Source organism: Otolemur garnettii, unplaced genomic scaffold (assembly GCF_000181295.1).
Source record: "Otolemur garnettii isolate 467f Iridium unplaced genomic scaffold, OtoGar3 scaffold00042, whole genome shotgun sequence".
In the NCBI taxonomy this organism is placed as follows: Eukaryota; Metazoa; Chordata; class Mammalia; order Primates; family Galagidae; genus Otolemur; species Otolemur garnettii.
The window spans coordinates 5,473,445-5,494,017 of NW_003852437.1; the positions used below are offsets into that span (position 1 = coordinate 5,473,445).

At 37.4% G+C, this 20,573-nt stretch overlaps 1 protein-coding gene across 1 annotated transcript in view; it reads right to left on the reverse strand.

The window, feature by feature from the left end:
* Window positions 1–4,143: 4,143 nt before the first annotated feature.
* The window catches only part of PEX3 (peroxisomal biogenesis factor 3), a 36,033-nt gene continuing 19,603 nt past the window's right edge, over window positions 4,144–20,573 (reverse strand). The window contains exons 8-12 of the mRNA XM_003790274.3: window positions 19,963–20,131; window positions 18,103–18,173; window positions 11,473–11,595; window positions 8,033–8,129; window positions 4,144–4,377 (exon numbers count right to left, since the gene is read on the reverse strand). Coding sequence (XP_003790322.1) covers window positions 4,294–4,377; window positions 8,033–8,129; window positions 11,473–11,595; window positions 18,103–18,173; window positions 19,963–20,131 — 544 coding nt within the window. The 3' untranslated portion in view covers window positions 4,144–4,293. The remainder of the gene's footprint in view (window positions 4,378–8,032; window positions 8,130–11,472; window positions 11,596–18,102; window positions 18,174–19,962; window positions 20,132–20,573) is intronic.

Here is a 20,573-nt window from a genome sequence, read left to right on the forward strand (position 1 = left end):
TGAACATGTTACCAGAGATGTAATGTGTGGAGATTTACATGATCCCAATACTAGACTAAGAAAAAAAAGGAAACAAAATCTGAGCCAGTGTTACAGGAATTTTAACCCAGAAGTAGGATCATCTATTTGTTTAAAGAAGTATTTTTAAAACAAAACCTGTCAACCTCTTAAATTCTATTGTTACCTTTTAAAATTGAGAATAAAGGAGAAAGATGGAAATATCTGAGCAAATTGTAGTTAGATACAGGATTCGGTCAATGAGCTATCAGGGAGCTAAAGGACAAAATACAGCTCAGCATTAAGATATGATCTGGTCCATAACCAGGCGCTATATAAGAAAAAGTGCGAGATCCCAAGTTGAAGTCTATTTTAGCTGTATCTTGTTTACATGTGAAACACACTACAACCTGGTCTCCACAAGGATTTCAAAACACTCCAGCAAATTCATAAAATTATCTGGTACGGAGGGCAAGAATTATGTGAGGATAACTAAAAATCAGGCCTCATTATTTTTTTCAGACAGTAATTTTTATCCGGCAACCAATTAATCTTTTTTCTAGAGTTACCAGTAGGTACAAAATTGCCTTATTTGAATTAAGTTTTGATTTACCTTTAATGACAGAAATAGTAAAGGTGAGCCAAACTAGATTCTTAGATTAAATAATCTAGACATCGATGTTTAAATAAAGATTATCACTTTGATACAATTTTATATTCATTAAATATCCTTTTTATTTTATTTTGTTATAGTTTTTGGCTGGGGCTGGGTTTGAACGCACCACCTCCAGTACATGGGGCCAGTGCCCCTACTCCTTTTAAAATATGGACATCGCTTTAATAAAATTGTATCTCATTTTCTTATGAGTGCCACACTGAAGCAATGTAATTGCTCTAAAAGGTCAGTCTCTTCAAATAAAGATAAATTAGGACAACAGAGAACATGGCAGATGTTTTGCCTTCTGTTCATTTTTGAAAGTAAAAGACCTGGTTGGATACTTTTCCTGCTTAATTTCCAAACAAAATATTCATACCCATTTTCACATATATGTAGTAACAAACACATTTATACGAGTTTAAAAGAGAACAATGTAGAAATAGCTTTAAGTAATCTCTCGTTAACCAACTCACTGGATTGATTACCTGAAGCTCTCCACTCCCTTGGAAAAGCACCCCGACTAGCGTTGGGGACAAACTGCAGACCGTCAAGGAACAGCCACCCCCTGCCCTTCCATTCCCACTTGCTCCCAAGTACGTTACCAAAGGCTATTTGAGTTTGTGACTGCAGTGGGTTGAATAGTGTTCCCCAACAATATTTATGTCCCCCTGGAACCTCAGAATGTATTCTCCCATGGAAATATGGTCTCTGGAGATATAATTAAGTACTCAGATAAGTTCATATTGGATATGAGTGGGTCCTGAATCCAATGAAAGTATCCTTATAAGGGTGACAAAGTGAGACTCTCTCAAAAGAAAAAGAGACAGAAAGGGACATAGAGACACACAGAGAAGACAGTGAGGCCAAGATTAAAGTTATTCTGCCATAAGCCAAGAAATGCCTGGGGCCCCCAGAAACTGGAAGAGACAAGGGAAGAGTGGAAGGGTCTTCCCTAGAGCCTTCGGAGGGACCGTGGCCGTGCTGCTTGCACCTTGAGCAGCAAGGTGAGCAGCACCTTGCACGGCAGCACCTGGACTTCTACCTTCTACCTGTGAGAAATAAGCTTCTGCTGTTCTAAACCACCCAGTGGGTGATCTCTTATAGCAGCTCTAGGAAAATAACACAGTTACAAACAATTGATTATGCCAGTTGAATTCCTTATGGCGACTACACGTGCCAATGACACGAGTGTGACGACTCCTAGTTTCTATGAATGCCAAACTGAATGCTTTGGAAAGACTAGATAAAAGTAAATTCCCTTTAAATAGTAAAAATTTACAAGAAATTCTACACTTCTAGTTCACACCTATGTAACGCAATGCATGTGATTTGTACAAGAAAGATAATTGGGAAACACCTACCAGGGGACCTATGCTGGAAGGCAGCTGTGCTGACCACAGCTACACATCCCAGCTCAGCAAGTCTATTGTGAACAGTTAGAAAAAACCCGGGTCCTACAACAAATAATTGGCAAATACAGAATATTTACATTTTAAGTTACAAGGTCTAAGAATATGTGTGTATACATGTATATATATACGTGTATATATATATACACATTAAATATATATATATTTTATGTGTATATATACGTGTATATATATACGTGTAAATATATATATATATATTTTTCCCACAATACCCTGCTTTAAATGACTCTTTGGATTAACCAAACAACTACGAGTTTCAGATGGGAGGGCCCTTGCTGTACTATTAGAAGGCAAATTTTGTTCCTTATAAGGCCAGTTAACTTTAAATACATGAGGTTTTTATCTTATCTCCTCAACTGCCACAGCTCTACAGGTGCAGAGGATTTTAGGTGATGATTTTAAGCTAATCCGGGTTTAATATTGCTGGAAGAGATGCATGTCCATTACACACACATTCTCTAATTTTTCAGAAATACAATTTTTCCTTCACTCTACTATTAATGACAATATCATTATGTTCTGTCTTTTTTTTTTTTAGAGACAGTCTTACTTTGTTGCCCTTGGTATAGTGCTGTGGCGTCACAGCTCACCGCAACCTCCAGCTCTTGGTCTTAGGCGATTCTCTTGCCTCAGCCTCCAGAGTAGCTGGGACTACAGGTACCCACCACAATGCCCAGCTGCTATTTTTTGTTGTTGTTGCAGTTTGGATGGGGCTGGGTTCAAACCTGCCACCATCAGTATATGGGGCCGGTGCCCTACCCACTGAACCACAGGCGCCACCCCGTTCTGTCATATTTTGAAAAGTGGCAATTGTCCTCTCTACTTTTACCTGTTTTTTTGTTTTGCTTTGTTTTGTTTTGAAATTCTAGGCTTCAAACCTAGCCAGGCCTTAGAAGAGAATACACAATTTATTTTCTATCTTCTACTATGCAGTTACATGTTATGTCAGAAGAACATAAAATGATATTACTGAAAAAAATGTATCTAATTTACTGATACCCAATGATTCATTTATTTGTGCCCTAATTACTCTTCCAAATGCAGAACTGTGGATTTAAAACTAGAGACAATGAATTATTTCTTTTTTAGAAGGCAATGTTATTTATTTTTTTCTAAATGAACAAGTTAAAAGAAAGCACCAAGTATACTGCTAGTTAAAATGAAACTTATGTTATGGGACAAATAAATTAATGGCTGAAAAATATAAAATCAACAAAACCATATTTTACTAAAATAGTTTATTGCAATAAGATATTCACTGTACTCAAAATCAATACAAAGTAAGTTATTAAAATTATTTACATACAAATGAATAAAACTATATAATTAATAACAGCTGTGAGTAAACGTTTTGCCTTGGCGTCCAACCCACGGCCCATGGCCGCATGCAGATTATGTGAGGACTTTTTTGCTTATCTGTGGTGGTGTATATCATGAAAATAATGCACAGACCTCTTTTTTTGGCTCATCAGCTTTTGTTAGTGTTTGTGTATTTAATATGTGACCCAAGATGATAATTCTTCTCCCAATGTGGTACAGAGAAGCCAAAAGGTTGGACACACCTGCACGCAGGTTTAAATAAACGCGTAACTTTCTAAGGCTTATTAATAAAACCTGCGAAAATATAGCAAAAAAATAGCAAAGAAAAAAAATAGCTGATGGTAGCTGTTAAAATCCACTGATTTCTGTAAGAAGAAAAGTCCTCCATCAAGGTGTATTTGAGATGATTAATTTATTCCTTTGCAGGGTAGCTGGAGAAAAGTCTGATTCACTTTGTTTAACTGCAGTCCAGAGAACATTATTAGTTAAATAGCTTATTTTCCAAACTTCATACATCCTACACCTACCTCCCCAACAGATTTTTCCTCAGTATTAATATCAAAGTGCACTGCATTTCATATTATATAAATTAAAAAGTATCTACATCAGTTTTTAGTCAGTTTGGAACTAATATCCATGGGGTAAACAACTATCAGCAATTCTGGTATACTTAGATATGCCCACAAAAACTGGTTTGCGTGAATTTAAAAAAATATATTAAGATGCCAAATAAATCTATTTCATTATGAAATGAAGACTTTGATTAAGAATATATTTTTATTAGGCATTTTGGTAACAAATTATTACTCTAGGTATAGTTGATTTTTTCAGTTTTTTTTTTTTTTTTAAAGAAAATGAATCCTACTGTGGCTTTTCGTGAAGGAACAATCATTTCTCCAGTTGTTGAGGGGTACTGAAAGCTTCATACACATTAGCAGCAAAGTCTTTCACTTGCTCCATCATCAACAGATCCTAGCAAAGATGACAATGTAACATCAGAGTTTGCAAAAGTATAGATAATTTGAATTCATTTCTATATTTAAGCAATGAGATTAGGTCTAAGTTTTGCACTAGTTTAGGCCAAGAAGCAAACCATTTAAGGAAAGGAATTTTTAAAAATACTAAATTCTGGCTCGGCACCTGTAGCACAGTGGTTACAGCGCCAGCCGCATGCACCAAAGTTGGCAGGTTCAAACCCAGCACTGGCCAGCTAACCAACAATGACAACTGCAATGAAAAACACCCAGGTGTTGTGGTGAGTGCCTATAGTCCCAGCTGCTTGGGAGGCTGAGGCAAGAGAATTGCTTGAGTCCAAGAGTTTGAGGTTGTGGGAGCTGTGATGCCACGGCACTCTACCGAGGGTGACATAAGGAGACTTTGTCTCAAACAACAACAACAACAACAACAACTAAATTCTAGGAGATAGTTACAAGTTTCTCAAATGGGCGATGGTGGTATTATAATTATTCAAGCGTGACTTTGAGGAAAAACTCCCAAATAGTTTTCAAATGCATTTTTGTGTATGTCAGAGATAAGTACCTGCTGCATGAATGATTATAAGGTTAAATGCATTAAGACAAAAGGTAATTTTCCCGGACACTGACAGAACATGGTTAAGGCATATTACTTTCTAGCAGATCTAACCAGTACATGTAGTATGTGCCTATTTTGTCTATACATATACACAAACCATACATATAGACATTGTTTCTCTTCTATTTTTGTTATTTTTAAAATTTTTTATTTCAAAATATTAAAGGGGTGCAAGTATTTTTGTTACATGGATACCTTGTATATACTTTAGAGCAGCAGTTCTCAACCTGTGGGTTGCAACCCACAGGAATGGTATTAAAGGTCTGCAGCTTTAGGAAGGTTGAGAACCACTGCTTTAGAGCAAAGGTTCTTAACACTTCAAGTGGTTTCTGAATGTAAAGGAAAAAAATCCTATCTTTATTTTTATTAACTTCTAGCTAAAATCCGGCATTTCCTTCAGTCTGAATGCAGGCAACAAACTGTAATGGCATTAGCTGGATGTGTCAATCTGTCTTCAAAAGAAATCACAGGACAGTTGTGGTAGCTACGAGAACTCTCATTCCATCTTGATTTAATGCATGATAAAGAAGCAATACTGCTACATCATAAACTTGATTTTAAAAGATGTTTTGAAAACTATATGTAATTGGTTTCCTTCAAAACCTTATGTGTTTTCTGTATACATTTACAGACATTATTCTGAGAAGGGGTCCACAGGCTTCAGTAGACGGCGAAAGGGTCCCTGCAGAAAAGGCCTCGGGCCTCGGGAATGTCAACAAATGGAAGGTAAACCAGGCACTTGAATTTTTTAAGTATCAGAAAACCCAATTGAGTATGTCTTGATCTCAACCAGTTAATAGTTAAATTCTCTCATCAGGCTAGCTCTATTGGCTTGTGCTTGTAATCTCAACTCTTTGAAGGGGCCAGCGGGGAGGACTGTTTGAGGTCAAGAGTTTGAGATAAGCCTGGACAGCAGAGTGAGACCCTGTATTCATACAAACTAAAAAAAAAAAAAAATTAGACGGGCTTGGTGGTACACATCTATAGTCCCAGCTACTTTTTACCTTTCTCAGCAATACTATCATCTTAATATCTCCTACCACACCAATCAGTAATGTATGGCCAGCAGGCCAAAGTCACTGCTGCCTGTTTTTATATGTAAAGCTTTATCAAAATAGCCACACTCACTTGTTCATGTATTGTCTATCACTGCTTTAATGCTACCAGAGCAGAACTGAACCGTTTCCACAGACAATGTATATCACACAAAGCCTAAAATATTTATTATCTGGCCCTTTATAGAGTTGGCCAACCCTGTTCTGTAGTATCTGCAACACGATCACTTATACACCTTTGTGGTTGAAGTAGCAATAGTTCAAAAATATTAATTTTAAGTAAATTAATACTTGAATGAAGGCAAAAGTTTCATGAAAGATAAAAATAGTAGAGCATAGGACAATTTATTAAGTAGATCACTTGGTATTTTAACTCAGAAGTCCGAGTTATAAAACTGATGGATATCTTGTCAATCAATGGTTTAAGTGTATAAATTTAACATATGTCTAGTCACACTAAAAAAATTTTACTAAACATTAACATCAATGGTGTTTTTGTTAGGTTGAAACCATTTGTTTTTATGACCAATTACATAGATTTTAATGACAGCATAGTGCACAAAACTGCTTCAGCACTGCGACTGACGAGGTTTTACTCTTGGTTGTATTTCCCACTTATCGTCAAAACCCAGAGGAGGAAGCGTGCATGTGAAGGTCCAGCTAAGGACAATGCAGTGAAAACAAGAAAGATGTCCCTTCTATTCAGGGCTCATCACGGTCCCACGAGTAAAAACTCTCCACAGAAGACACGCTCAGTTGTCTGAGACCTCTTCTCAGTGTACAGTACTGTAGCAGTTTGCAGTTGAGGTGGACTGAACTGCAAGTCATTTGTTTTACTTATGATACAATTTTCAAGTTTGGATGTGACTCAAATGAAATCTGTGCAATCTGAAGTCACCTTATTAATAACATTTGTCTTATTCAATGCATTCCAAATGCTTTCCTAAGAAAGAAGATGACGTTATAGGAAGTCTAGTGAAAAATTTAAATAACTCATCGTTTATTCATTTTAGTGAACAAATTATTTATTTATTTATTTATTTGAGACAGAGCTTCAAGCTGTCCCCCTGGGTAGAGTGCCATGGCATCACAACTCACAGCAACCTCCAACTCCTGGGCTCAAGCAAGTCTCCTGCCTCCGCCTCCCAAGTAGCTGGGACCACAATAGCCGCCACAATGCCTGGCTATTTTTTGGTTGCAGCCATCATTGTTTGGCGGGCCCAGGCTGGATTCAAACCCGCCACCTTGGGTGTATGTGGCTGGCACCTTAGCCACTTGAGGCACAGGTGCCAGGCCAGTGAGCAAGTTATTGATGCACTATTAATAGTTACATTTAATTAATTAACGAATTTATTTATTTGAGACAGAGTCTCACTATGGTGCCCTCAGTAGAGTGCTGTGGTGTTACAGCTCACAGCAACCTCAAACTCCTGGGCTTATGCGATTATCTTATCTCAGCTTCCCAAATAGCTGGGTTTATAGGCACCTGCCATAAGGCCTGACTATTTTTGTTGTTGTTGTTGTTGCAGTTGTCATTGCTGTTCCAGCTGGCAAGGCCAGGTTTGAACCTGCCAACCTCCGTGTATGTGGCCGGTGCCCTACCCACTGAGCTATGGGTGCCGCCAACAGTTCTAGTTTATTAAATACTAAAATGTTTTCTTTCTCCACAAAAGATTTGTCTCAAATTTCAATCTTCTTACAAGACACAGTGTAAGGCAGAACATTAATGTGATATAAATACCCGGATTCATATGCGGTCCTACAGTGTTGGACTCTACCATGGAGAAAGGCACTTCTAACTTACATGTTTGTGATCACACATTATTACTCCTATTGGGCATTGTGCCACATTCTACATGGAGTTCCAAATTCTATGTTTTTCTGAACAAGTATCACAGAGTGTAATTTTATGTTAGACAAACATGATCACACTGAGAACTCAATTTGTTTTTAGCAATATCCCCAAGCTTTCTTCTTACCTGAACAAAATGACTAGGTGTTTCGCTGCAAACCGAATGAATCTGTCCGTTTACTATTGGAATTATCTTAGCTAAAGGCAGGCTGACACTGGAAAGACTGAAAAATCATCACAGTTAATAATCATTTTCTGAAATTACCTCACGGGAAATTAACAACTTAATTATAAAAGCAATAGTCATTGAGGCTTACAGAAATCTATAAAAAAGGAAAACCCCCCAAATATAATTTTATCACCTAGAAATGACAACTATACTTGACACATGGTTAATTTCTTCTGGCAATTTTTATAGATATCTTTGCTTTCTTGTGTTTTTTAACATAAAACTCTAACCTTCCAAACATACCGTTTTTTGCATTTTTATTGTTATTGAAAGTTCTTTTAAAGTTTTCATCTGGTTGGTTTTTTTTTTTTTTATTAAATGATAGCTGTGTACATTAATGCAATCATGGGAGTACAGTGTGGTGTTTTCATATACAATTTGAAATATTTTCATCAAACTGGTTAACATAGCCTTTGTGTCATTTTCTTAGATATTGTGTTAAGACGTTTATATTCTACTCTTAGATTCACTTGTACCCTTGTAAGATAAACCATAGAAGTGATCCCTCCAATCCCCCTCCCTCTACCCATCCACCCCTTTCCCCTCCCCTCCACCTCCCCATATTCTTAGGCTATAATTAGGTTATAGCTTTCCTATGAAAGCTATAAATTTAGTTTCATAACAGGGCTGTGTATATTGGATACTTTTTCTTCCATTCTTGTGATACTCTGCTAAGAAGAACATTTTCCAGCTCCATTCATGTTGCCTGGTTGGTTTTTAACGATTATAGTAATCCATCCTTTAGCAGTGACAATTTATACCATTAGCTTCCTAGAGTTGGGCATTTCAATTTTTGCCTAATTTTTGTTTCTTTTTAAATTTTTAAAACATTATCTTTTTTTAGAAAAAGGGTCTCACTTGGTTGCCCAGGCTGGAGTCCAGTGCTATGGTCATGGCTTGCTGCAGCCTCAAATGATCTTCTGGCTTCAGCCTTCTAAGTAGTTAGGACCACAGGTGTGTGCTGTCACATCTGGTTAATTTTTTTTTTGTTTTTGGTAGAGATGGGGTCTTGCTATGTTACCCAGGCTAGTCTCAAACTCCTGGCCCCTCAAATGGCATAAACACACATAGATATATATCTGTATATATACAGCAGAACCTCCATAGATAACCACTTCCCTACACTGACCGCCTCAAGTTGACCTAATTTTTAATAGACTGGACACACATCACATGCATGTATCAGTACAGCAGGCCTAGTTCCTTATACTGACCAGTCTGTTAACAGTCTCTTGGAGGGTCAATTTACAGACGTTCTACTATCTACTTGAACTATCTACATAGTTTAAGCCTTTATTAGTTTATATTATTTTTCAGTCATGCCAAGAGGTCAATCCAGACCTCTTCAAAGAGCTAGATTATTAATTATAAAAAATAAATAATTATACTTGTGTCTTTGCCAGTAGTTAACAATCTTCCTTTTCTTGACTTACTATGGTGCCTAGAACTTTTAAAACACAATCAACAACAGGGATGACAGTGGGTATAATGGAAATGTTTCTGGTATTGATTTACAGAGCATAAAGTTAGCTGTTGAAACGAAATACAAAAACTTAGATAGAAAATAACTACTGAGTGCCTATATGTGTAAAGAGATATGAAAGAGCATAAGACAGTCTCTTACTTTGAGAGGCAGCTTACAATGTAACTGAGGAATAAGATTCCAAACCAAGGTAGGTTGTATCTGAAAGTGTAGGTAATGAGTACCACAGGAGTTAAGGAAGGGAAGATTGTATCAACGGCTGACATGGCTGCAATGTAATTTTATAATTCTTCAGTGTATCAGGTCAAGTTTTTGTTCATGATACAACAATTACAATTCTTTAACCACTGGGAAAATATCTAATATCTTGCAATGCACAAATTATAGTGAAACTTTACTAATTGGAGCACCTGGTTTAGGATGTGTCTTGAGCTGAAATTTATTTTTGTGTAACTTTAAAAGATCTTAGGGTGATATTTAAATTGCTTCAGAAAATAAACTTTATGGCTCTAAGCATTCCAAATGCTCAATGTTAATGGCAAATCATTCTTTTCTAACAACTCAGAAGGGGGTAGGAAGACAAAGAGAAAAAAACAAAACAAAACACAGAAGGGCCCCAGAGAATTGGGCAAATGATATCTTGCCCTATGTGTTTAAGAATTAAATTTGATATTGCACAGATACATTGCCTATTAGTTATTATTTCCCCAAATTTTAATAGATGGGTTTATAGTCAGTCAACATTGATTTAGAACCCGTTATGTTCTGAGCTTGATATAACAAATTATATAATCTAGGTTCTTAAAGTACACTATAATATGTGACCACAGATGTCTCATGTAGAGATGATAAAGATATAATAAAGAGGGCTGGGCGCGGTGCCTCATGCCTGTAATCCTAACACTCTGGGAAGCCGAGGAGGGTGGATTGCTTGAGCTCATGAGTTCAAGACCAGCCTGAGCAACAAGTGAGACTCTGTCTCTACTAAAAATAGAATAACTGAGGCAAGAGCATCACTTAAACTCAAGAGTTGGAGGTTGCTGTGAGCTCTAACGCCATGGCACTCTACCCAGGGTAACAGCTTGAGACTCTGTCCAAAAAAAAAAAGGGGCAGCACCTATGGCTCAAAGGAGTAGGGTGCTGGCCCCATATGCCAGAGGTGGCAGGTTCAAACCCAACCCCAGCCAAAAACTGTGCAAAAAAAAATAAAAAAAAATATGTATATATACACACACATACATATACACACATATATATATGATAAAGATAAAATAAAGCCATAACATATAGCATAAGTCCATGACTTAGTAACAATTCTGACTAAAATCACTAACAGCTGCATGAACTGAATATTCCCAGTTCTATGAAACAGACTGAAAATGAACGGATGTAAGTGTTTGTAGAGCTCTAAGAAGATAATTCATCAAGTGGAAATCTACAAGAGTGCTTGGTTATTATAATGACCAAAGTATTAAATTATGTAAACTAATAACGGCCTACAGTAATGGAATGAGATTAAAAGACACATTAAAATTTAAATACATTGTCAGTTTCATATTCTAAAGAGTAAAAACCCCAATAATTGCAATTTGGCTAATAGAAAGGTAGTTTCACAACTTAAGTACTTCACTATAGTGGCAAAGCCTTTGGAAAAAATGTAAGTTTTAATATTGAAACCAGAAGGAGCTTCTGATAATGAAAATATCATTAGTTTAACAGACTTGAATTTCTTGCAAAATGAGGCACTCGGATTTACTCTTTAAGATTTTTTGTAACTTGGAAGAAAAAATTCACATACACAAAGCACTAATTTTTAGACCATTCCTTAGTGTAACATTTTTATGTGTCATCTCACCTGTTCATGGAGTTACTATGTTGCAGGTCCTGTTCCGTGGGTCGAAAGAACTCAGCCATATTGTCTAGAAGTCTACTAAAGCCTCGGTTCAAACAAGTATTCAACACTGTACTAAAATCTGGACTATACAAAAGAAAAAGTAGAAATTACTTTTTAAATTCTCAATGAAAAAAGAAATTCAGTAATTATGTGGTTATCTTTGAAAGTTATCAATATTTGTAGGCACTATCTAGTTTTTACAGTCTGAGACACTGTAAATACATCCAGGAAAATCTTTAAAAATAAAACATTATAAATGAGCTTATTTTAGCACAAGACAATGACAATATTCACTCAATTTGTTAGATTTTCTTATATTGGCCAGCATTTTGTACAACGTATTTTTCTCCACTCGCACCGTCATATAAGTACCATGTGTTAACCCAGTGAGCGACTGGAGCTATATAGTGTATTTTTAAAAGTATCAATACTAGTATTATTTCTCCTGAGGACACTCTTAAATCCTCTTACAGTCATAGAGATTTCCTTTACATTCTCTGCTATGACATCCCAGTGAGACAGAAAATATTGTCAGCTGGATGTGGTGGGCTCACACCTGTAATCCTACCACACTGGGTGGTTGAGGCAGGTGGATTGCCTGAGCTCAGAAGTTTGAGACCAGCCTGAGCAAGAGTGAGACCCTGTCGCTACTAAAAATAGAAAAACTACCTGCGCATCATAGTGCAGCCCTGTAGTCCTAGCCACTTGGAAGGCTAAGGCAAAAGGATCTTTTGAGCCAAGAATTTGAGGTTGCTGTGAGCTATCATGCCACAGCACTCTAACCCAGGGCAATGGATTGAGACTCTTATCTCAAAAAAAGAAAAGAAAAGAACACATTATTATCATGTACAGATGAGGAACTAGATACTTGAGGGATGAAGAAATTTCCTGAAGTTATGTAGCTAGTAAGTGGGGAGCTCAAATATGAACTGGGGCATTTTATCTCACAAGAACTCTTTGATAGGCTCAGTGCCCGTAGCTCAGTGGGTAGGGCACCAGCCACATACACCCAGGCTGGCGGGTTCAAACCTGGCCCTGGCCTGCTAACCAACAATGACAACTCCAACAAAAAAACAGCCAGGCGTTGCGGCAGGCACCTGTAGTCCCAGCTACTTGGGAGGCTGAGGCAAGAGAATTGCTTAAGCCCAAGAGTTTGAGGTTGCTGTGAGCTATGATGCCACAGCACTCTACCAAGGAAGACATGTCTCAAAAAAAAAAAAAAAAAAAGAACATACATGGGGGCTATGCATGTTAGAAACTGCGTGTGTTTAGGTTTCTTGGTCAATAAGTGTGTGCATATGTATGTGTTTGTGTTTATCTGTCTACTTATGGACCTTCTCTCCTTTTAAAAGCACTTTAACAACTTTATTGAGTTAGGAATTGCATGCAGAAACCATTAGATTCACCCATTTTAAATGTATAACTCCATGATTTTTAGTAAATTTACGTAGTTGTGCAACAATCACTATAATCCGATTTTAGAATACTCCCGTCATCTATTATGCCCATGTGCAGCCAATCCAATCCCAACATGAACCCCAGATAACAGCTAATCTTCTTTCTGTTTGTACAGTTTTCTGGACATTTCATAGAAACGAAGTCATCTAATTTGTGGTCTTTCCACTTAGCATAATGTTTTTAAGGTTCATCTAGGTTGTAGCATATATCAATGGTTTATTCCTTTTTGTTGCTAAATAGAATTCCATTGTAGGAATATATCACATTTTATTTATGTACTTATCAATTGATATAAATCTGGATTGTTACCACTTTTGGCTATTGTGAATAATGCTGTTATGAAAATTACTAAGAAGTTTTTGTGTGGACATAAGTTTTCATTTCTCATGCCCAGATACCTAGGAGTGAAATTGCTGGGTCCCACAGTAAATTTAAGTTTAACTTTATTCTCTTTTATAGGGAATATGGGGCTGGGCAAGGTGACTCAATGCCTGTAATCCTAGCACTCTGGGAGGCTGAGGCTCACAGGTTTGGGGGGCTGACCAAGAGAACTGCTAGAGCCCAAGAGTTTGAGGTTGCTGTGAGCTATGATGTCACAGCACTCTACTGAAGGTGACAAAGTGAGACTCTGTCTCCAAAAATAAAAAAAGGTAATAGGGTAGGGCTCAAAGAAGAAAAACAAATTAAGGGTATGGAAATTAAAGAAATGGAAACTAAGAGGACCTACCTCATAAGGTTACTTAAGGGTTAAATGAATTAAGATATGTAAAGCAGTATGGAACTGTGCTTATAGCCTACGTGCTTAAAAAGCCTAATTTTAACTCTTCCTCTTATTGCATTGAATTCATTCAGGCCAATGAAAGAAATGAGAGCAGCTTTTCGAAACAAATGACCTTGCTTCCTATTTCATACACACAAAGAAGCAAAGAGAACGTCCACAGGCTGTCGCACTACATCTGCCATCTACATGCACCTGCAGCTACTTCAGCCGTCTCGTCCTGACTCCTAGAACCAACCCTTTACAGTTTAGAGCTCATTCCTTTCTCCTATTCAGGGCTCTTTGCCCCTAAAATTATCCTGCTTTCCCACCTTAATTCCTCCCTCTTCTATCAATTCAGTAGATGCTTACTGAGCATCTGTGACAGCAAGGCATTGTTCTAAGAGCTGAGGAATTGAACAAACAAGTTACTAACCTCATGAAGGTTAGTCTAGTAAAAAGATGTGTTTAAAAAATCTATCAAACACAATCAAAATCTCCTGGATTCCATATTCCTCTTCAATACTGTCCCATCTCTCCACACCTCTCAAAGTAAAACTTTTCTTTAAATTTTGCTTTCAATTGTCTTAGTTTGAACTTTTTAAAAAATTTTTTCCTGTTTATTTATTTATTGAGACAGAGTCTCACTTTGGGGCCCTTGGTAGAGTACTATGGCATCATAGCTCACAGTAAACAAAATTTGGGGGCTTAAGCAATTCTCTTACCTCAGCCTCCCAAGTAGCTGTGACTACAGATGCCCACCACAATGCTTGGTTTTTGTTCTTTTTGTAGAGATGGGGTCTCACTCTGGCTCAGGCTGGTCTCAAACCTCTGAGCTCAGGGAAATCCACCTGTCTCGGCCTCCCAGAGTGCTAGGATTACAGGTGTGAGCCACCACGCTCAGCTTCAAAGTCAAATGTTTTATTTGACAAAGCGTTTTATCCTTGCTGTCTCTACTTCCCCAGCTCTAATTCTTCCGAGTCGGGTTATCTCCACTGTCCCTCTGAAACTTCTTAACAAGATCACCAACCTACTCCATCTTGACATTATCTGATGTGTCATTTCTCAGTTATTATCTCGTTTGACCTTCCGGAAGCATTTCAATCCAGTTAGTCACAGTCTCCTTGCAATATTTTCCTTAAGTGTCTTCCAGAACCTCTCACTTTTTTGGCGTCTCCTCTGGTTTCATGGGCAGCTCCTGCTCAGTCTCCCTTGTAGCCCTTCCTCCTTTCTTAAACTTTGGATGTTGAAGTGTCAATGACTAAGCTGTCTGGTAGCCTCTATCTCTTCCTACCTCTGTAGTTTGAAGCACCATATAAAAGGTGATGAACCCCAAAGTTATATCCATAAGCTAACTCTTGCATTCTAGATTCTCATATTCAATTGCCAATAGACACAGCCACTTGATGTCTCATAAACTTCTCAAGCTTAACAGTGACAAAATATAAATGGCAATTCCTATTTTCACAAATGCTCAGCCCACATACCTAGGAGTCATCTTTGCCTCCTTTTTCATAAACTACACCAAATAATTCACCAAGTACTACTGGTTCAACCTTCAAATCAAACCCATTATTTAACTACTTGTTATTGTTGTCATTGCTACTACTCAGTCCAGGCTATAACCATCTCTTTTTTGTCTTTTTTTTTTTTTTTTTTGTAGAAATAGATATAATCTATATGGGATATGACCATCTCTTGATTAGACCACTTTAATTCTTGAAACTGGCTCCCGTGTTCCATTCTTATCTCTTTATAGTCAATTTACCATACAGGAATGAGAGAGATCTTTCATAAACATAGACCATGTCATCACTCTGCTTAAAACTCCCCAGTGGTGGCAATGGCACCCATAGCTCAGTGGGGAGGGTGCCGGCCACATACACTGAGGCGCTGGCAGGTTCGAACCTGGCTCACACCAGCTAAAACAACAATGACAACCGCAACAACAATAACAAAAATAGTTGAGTGTTGTGGCAGGCACCTGTGGTCCCAGCTACTTGGGAGGCTGAGGTAAGAGAATAGCTTGAGCCCAAGAGTTTGAGGTTGCTGTGAGCTGGGATGCCACTGTACTCTATACAGGGTGACAACTTGAGACTCTGTCTCAAAAAAATAAAACAAAACAAACAAACAAAAAAACCCTCCTCAATGGCTCCCCCTAAATCAAAGAATTAAAAAACAAATACATTTATCATGGTTCAATACACTCTAGAATCCCTGGCCATCTTTCCAACCTCCTTTTCTTGTCACTCTTCTACTTCACTGTGCTCTAGCCAACACTGGCTTCCCTGCTGCTCCTTGAGCAAGCCAAGCATTAGGATCCTTGCACCTGTTCTTTGGCCTTGAACTATACTCTCCAGGATTGTAATATTCACATCCATAGTAGATTCATGTCTCTGCTCAAATGACAACTCTTCAGAGAGTCTTTTCCTAAACAGCCTGTCAAAAGCAGCATCCCTAGTCACTCTCTAGACCCTACCCTGCTTTGTATTTCATGAATAAAGTTATTTGCTTATTGTTTTACTCTCCCTCTAAAATGTAAGTTCCAGGAGAGCTAAAGACCTAGCATCTAGAACTGTACCTAATATACTAAAGACAGGTAATAAATATTTGCTGAATAAATAATTCATAAATGCATAAATAAATGAAAAAAATAGTTCTATCTCTGACCATGCAGAAATCTTCCTAAGAGTGGAGAACTAGATTTTACATTTGGGAATCATTAGCATACAGATAGTAGTTAAAGTAATGGAAACATACAAAATTGCCTGGGGCAGGTGCAGATGAAGTAAGAACAAGTACCTGGGAAACACCTATGTTTAAAGGAAAGCTAGACATACCACATACAGGAACTTAAGAAGAAATGATCCAAGAGAAAGAGTGCATAACATCATGGAAACCACGTGAGATAAAATTTTAAGGAAGACTTATGAACAGTGTCATATACCAGAGAAAGTTAAGTAAGATGAACATTACAGATTCATGAGATCTGGCAAAAGATCTGATGACCTTTTCTGAGGCATCATTGAGTGATTTAGTGAAAATATGATGAAGAAAAAGTGGAGATTGCTACTTGAATACAGACAGTAGATTTAGTAGCTGAGTTAAACCAACAGTTGCTTATGAAAAATTATCATAAGGAAGAGATATCATTTCCTCAGAAAATAGTACTAGGGAAAACAGGCTTAAATTATCCCAAAGAGGCAAAGAGCAGTTTTAATTTAAAAGAGACTTTGGGCTAGAGGCAGAGGCTCCCTCCTGTAATCCTAGCACTCTGGGAGGCTGAGGCAGGAGGATCACTTGAGCTCAGAATTTGACACTAGCCCAAGCAAATGAGTGACCCTGTCTATTCTAAAAATAGAAAAATTAGCTAGGCATTGTGGTGGGTGCCTGCCATTTTAGCTACTTGGGAAGATGAGGAAGGAGAATTGCTTGAACCCAGGAGTATGAGGTTGATGTGAACTAGGCTGAAGCATGGCACTCTAGCCTGGGCAACAGAGTGAGACTATCGCAAAAAACCAAAAGAACCCCCCAAAAAACAAACAAAAAAAAAAGAGACTTGGATGTTTTTATCAATTAAGATAAAAATAAATTGGGAAGGACAAGTATTACTCCTCATATTTTACAATGATAAAATGATCTCAAAGAGTTTAAGTGGCTCAGCGAGACTGGCTCTAAGTCGAACTAACCTTGAATCTAGGTTGTATGGTCTTTTAATACAGTCTGGGGCTTTTTTGATTTTTAACATCCTGGCTTTCTTTGGGGTAATTCAAAATAAAAATACTCACTTTAGGAAAGATGTGAAGACATTTTTATCACTGGAAGCTTTTAGGAACATTACAGTCTGTCCTAAAAGTCTTAGAGTGAGTAGCTCTTAAGATGGAGTGTGTGCATGTGTGCACACATGAGCAGATGCAGGTGTGTGCCCGTACTACTTGAGGGTTAGCTGGAGCTGGCTAGTGCTGGCTTGAAAGAGCAACTCTTCCCAACTCTCTAAGTTGGTACTCAGTGACTTCAAGTTGGGAGCTTGAGGTCTGCTGATGCTACAATTTCAGTTTCTGCCATTCCCCTCTCTCCCCTGAGTTAGCTGTTAAATATTTACTAGTATACATGGAGTATGCCAGAATTACCTTGGAAAGCTTTTGTTAAAATATAAGCACTAAGTACCTTTCAACTAGTATATCAGAATTTGCAGGCTAGGGAAGAGGGTGGGCATCTTGGAAAAAATCCCTATTTCCCCAAGGCAGAGGAACAGATTCAAAATTTAATTTTAACACAGTATTATGCTGAATATGTTGTTCAAGAAAAACTGAAAAACGGTCTTAAGTACATTCCAAATAGAAACACATTTTCCCTGTGTTTTGCAGTGTACATACCTTTCCAACATGTCTCTCGTTTCATTGAGGAGTTTAATAGTGATAATATCTCGAGGAGAAAGCCCACAGGCCTGTAAAATTAAAATGCAATACTTTAGAGTTTCAATATTAGCACGGGGTCATGCTGAAACTAATCACATACATAAATTCAAGAGTTCAGGAAATATAAAACTCTATGTTCTATCAAGAAGCAAAAAAATTGCTGTAGCAATTACGGTGCAAGCCACATAACACCGAGGCTGGCGGGTTGGAACCCTGCCTGGGCCTGCTAAACAACAATGACAACTGCAACAGAAAAATAGCCGGGTGTTGTGGTGGGTGCCTATAGCCCCAGCTACTAGGGAAGCTGAGGCAAGAGAATTGCTTAAGCCCAAGAGTTGGAAGTTGCTGTGGAGCTGTGATGCCATGGCACTTTATGGAGGGCAGCACAATGAGACTCTACCTCAAAAAAAAAAAAAAGAAGAAAGTTAAACTTAAGAAAACTTGTAAAGGTTTATGTACACAGGTAAATATTAATAGTTTTAAAAACATGAGTCAAAGTAAAATTATACTATTTAAGCTTTTTGTTTATCTGTCCTTCTTGGATAGATTTCTAGTAGATATACAGAGAAAAAAAGAGGCTTTTTCCTCCCCCCCACCTTTTTTTGGCCTACTCACAAATACAGGGTGTCTCTCAGTACCCAAGATTTATCTTCAGGGTATTTAGGGGAGGAAGAAACCTACAGGCAATGAAAATACAACATTCTATTCTAATAGAGCCTCCATGCTGAGATATACATAGGGACCTTTCTGTTCTAAGCTTTCTCCAGTTGATAAGTGAAAGTTATTCTCTGACTGGAAAGAATAAGTAAAATCCACTAGATTAATGAAAAAATATTAATTTAAAAATAAGCTGTATAATCTGCAACCTTTATATAACAACTGCTCAGACACACCAAGGTGCAGCAACTGTAGTTGATAACTGTTAGATTAGGTCTCGTTTCTCAACTGGATGACTACAACTTCCTTCATTCCATTGTCATATTGCTATCTTTAATCTATTTTAAACAGCAAATGTGATCTTGCTAATAGCCTGGTTAAAATCTACCTTTCTTAGTCTACAAATCAAAGTTCAGATTCCTATCCATGGCACAGAAAGCTTTTTACAATCTAGCCCTGACCTTCAGCTCTTTGTTCTTCTACTTGACCTGATATAAAATATGCTCTGGCCACATTAACTGAATTTGTCTCCCGAGTTCCCCAAGTATAATGCACATGTCTTACACATTTCATACTCACAGCATACACCATAGTATCCACTGTCACTAACTGATACTCAATAAAAATGTGCTAAATATCTAAAATTATAAGAGCACCCACACTTCCATAAGAAAGCTATAACCCAACTATAGCCCAAGATGAGGAGGAAAGAGGAGTGGGAGGGGAGAGGGGAGGATGGGTAATTGGTGGGACCACACCTATGGTGCATTTTACAAGGGTACGTGTTAAATTTACTAAGTGTAGAATATAAACACCTTAACACAATAACTAAGAAAATGCAGTGAAGGCTCTGTTAACCAGTTTGATGAAAGTATTTCAAATTGTATATAAAACCAGCACATTGTGCCCCATAATTGCATTAATGTACACAGCAGTGATATAATAAAAATAAATAAATAAAATTATAAGAGTTTCTAACTAGAAACTGGCCATATGTATAGTTTCTTTTTAAGTTAATAAGGTTTTATTTAAATTATTACCATATATATCTTTTAGTCACTTAACTTTCAAAAGACCCAGAAATCAAAATTTCAAAAGAGAGTAAAATATTTTATAAAAACACAGAATAACAGGTTTGGTAAATGGTTATGAACTAAGCACCTGAACTGCTAATGGCGTTTCTTCATCTGGCATCATATAATGGCATAATAAAGATTTGGATCCATCTTTATTAATCCAAGAAGATGATTTATGCTCCTCAACGAGATTTCTGATTTCTTTTAGTTTTTGTTCCAAGTCCAAAAGGGACAAAGAATGTTTAAGAGAAACACTAGAAACAGAGAAAAGAGAATCAGGATAAACTGGACCCATACAAAACACCCTGAGCACTTTCCTTGTTTCATCTGGTCTGACCTGAAACTGATGGCTGGCCCAAAATAGATTAAGAAATCAGCCACTAGTGAAGGGCCATTATTACACAGCCAAGAAAAATCTTTCTGTAGATTTCACAAGAAAATTCCCACCGTAATCACAGATATTACTAGTCTAAGTGGGAGGAAAGAGCCTCGGAGGCATATTTTAAAGTAGGTGTTTTATCTCACGACCCAGATATTTCTGATTTGTTTAGAAATCAGTCAATAAACAACAGAATATTAAAGCTTACCCCTCAGTATAAAAAGGTTTATACTGATGAAAAAAATAGATTCTGTTATGCAATACTCTATAAAGGTATCTGGTTAGACTACAAAGAGTTCACAAACTGCCATGTCAAA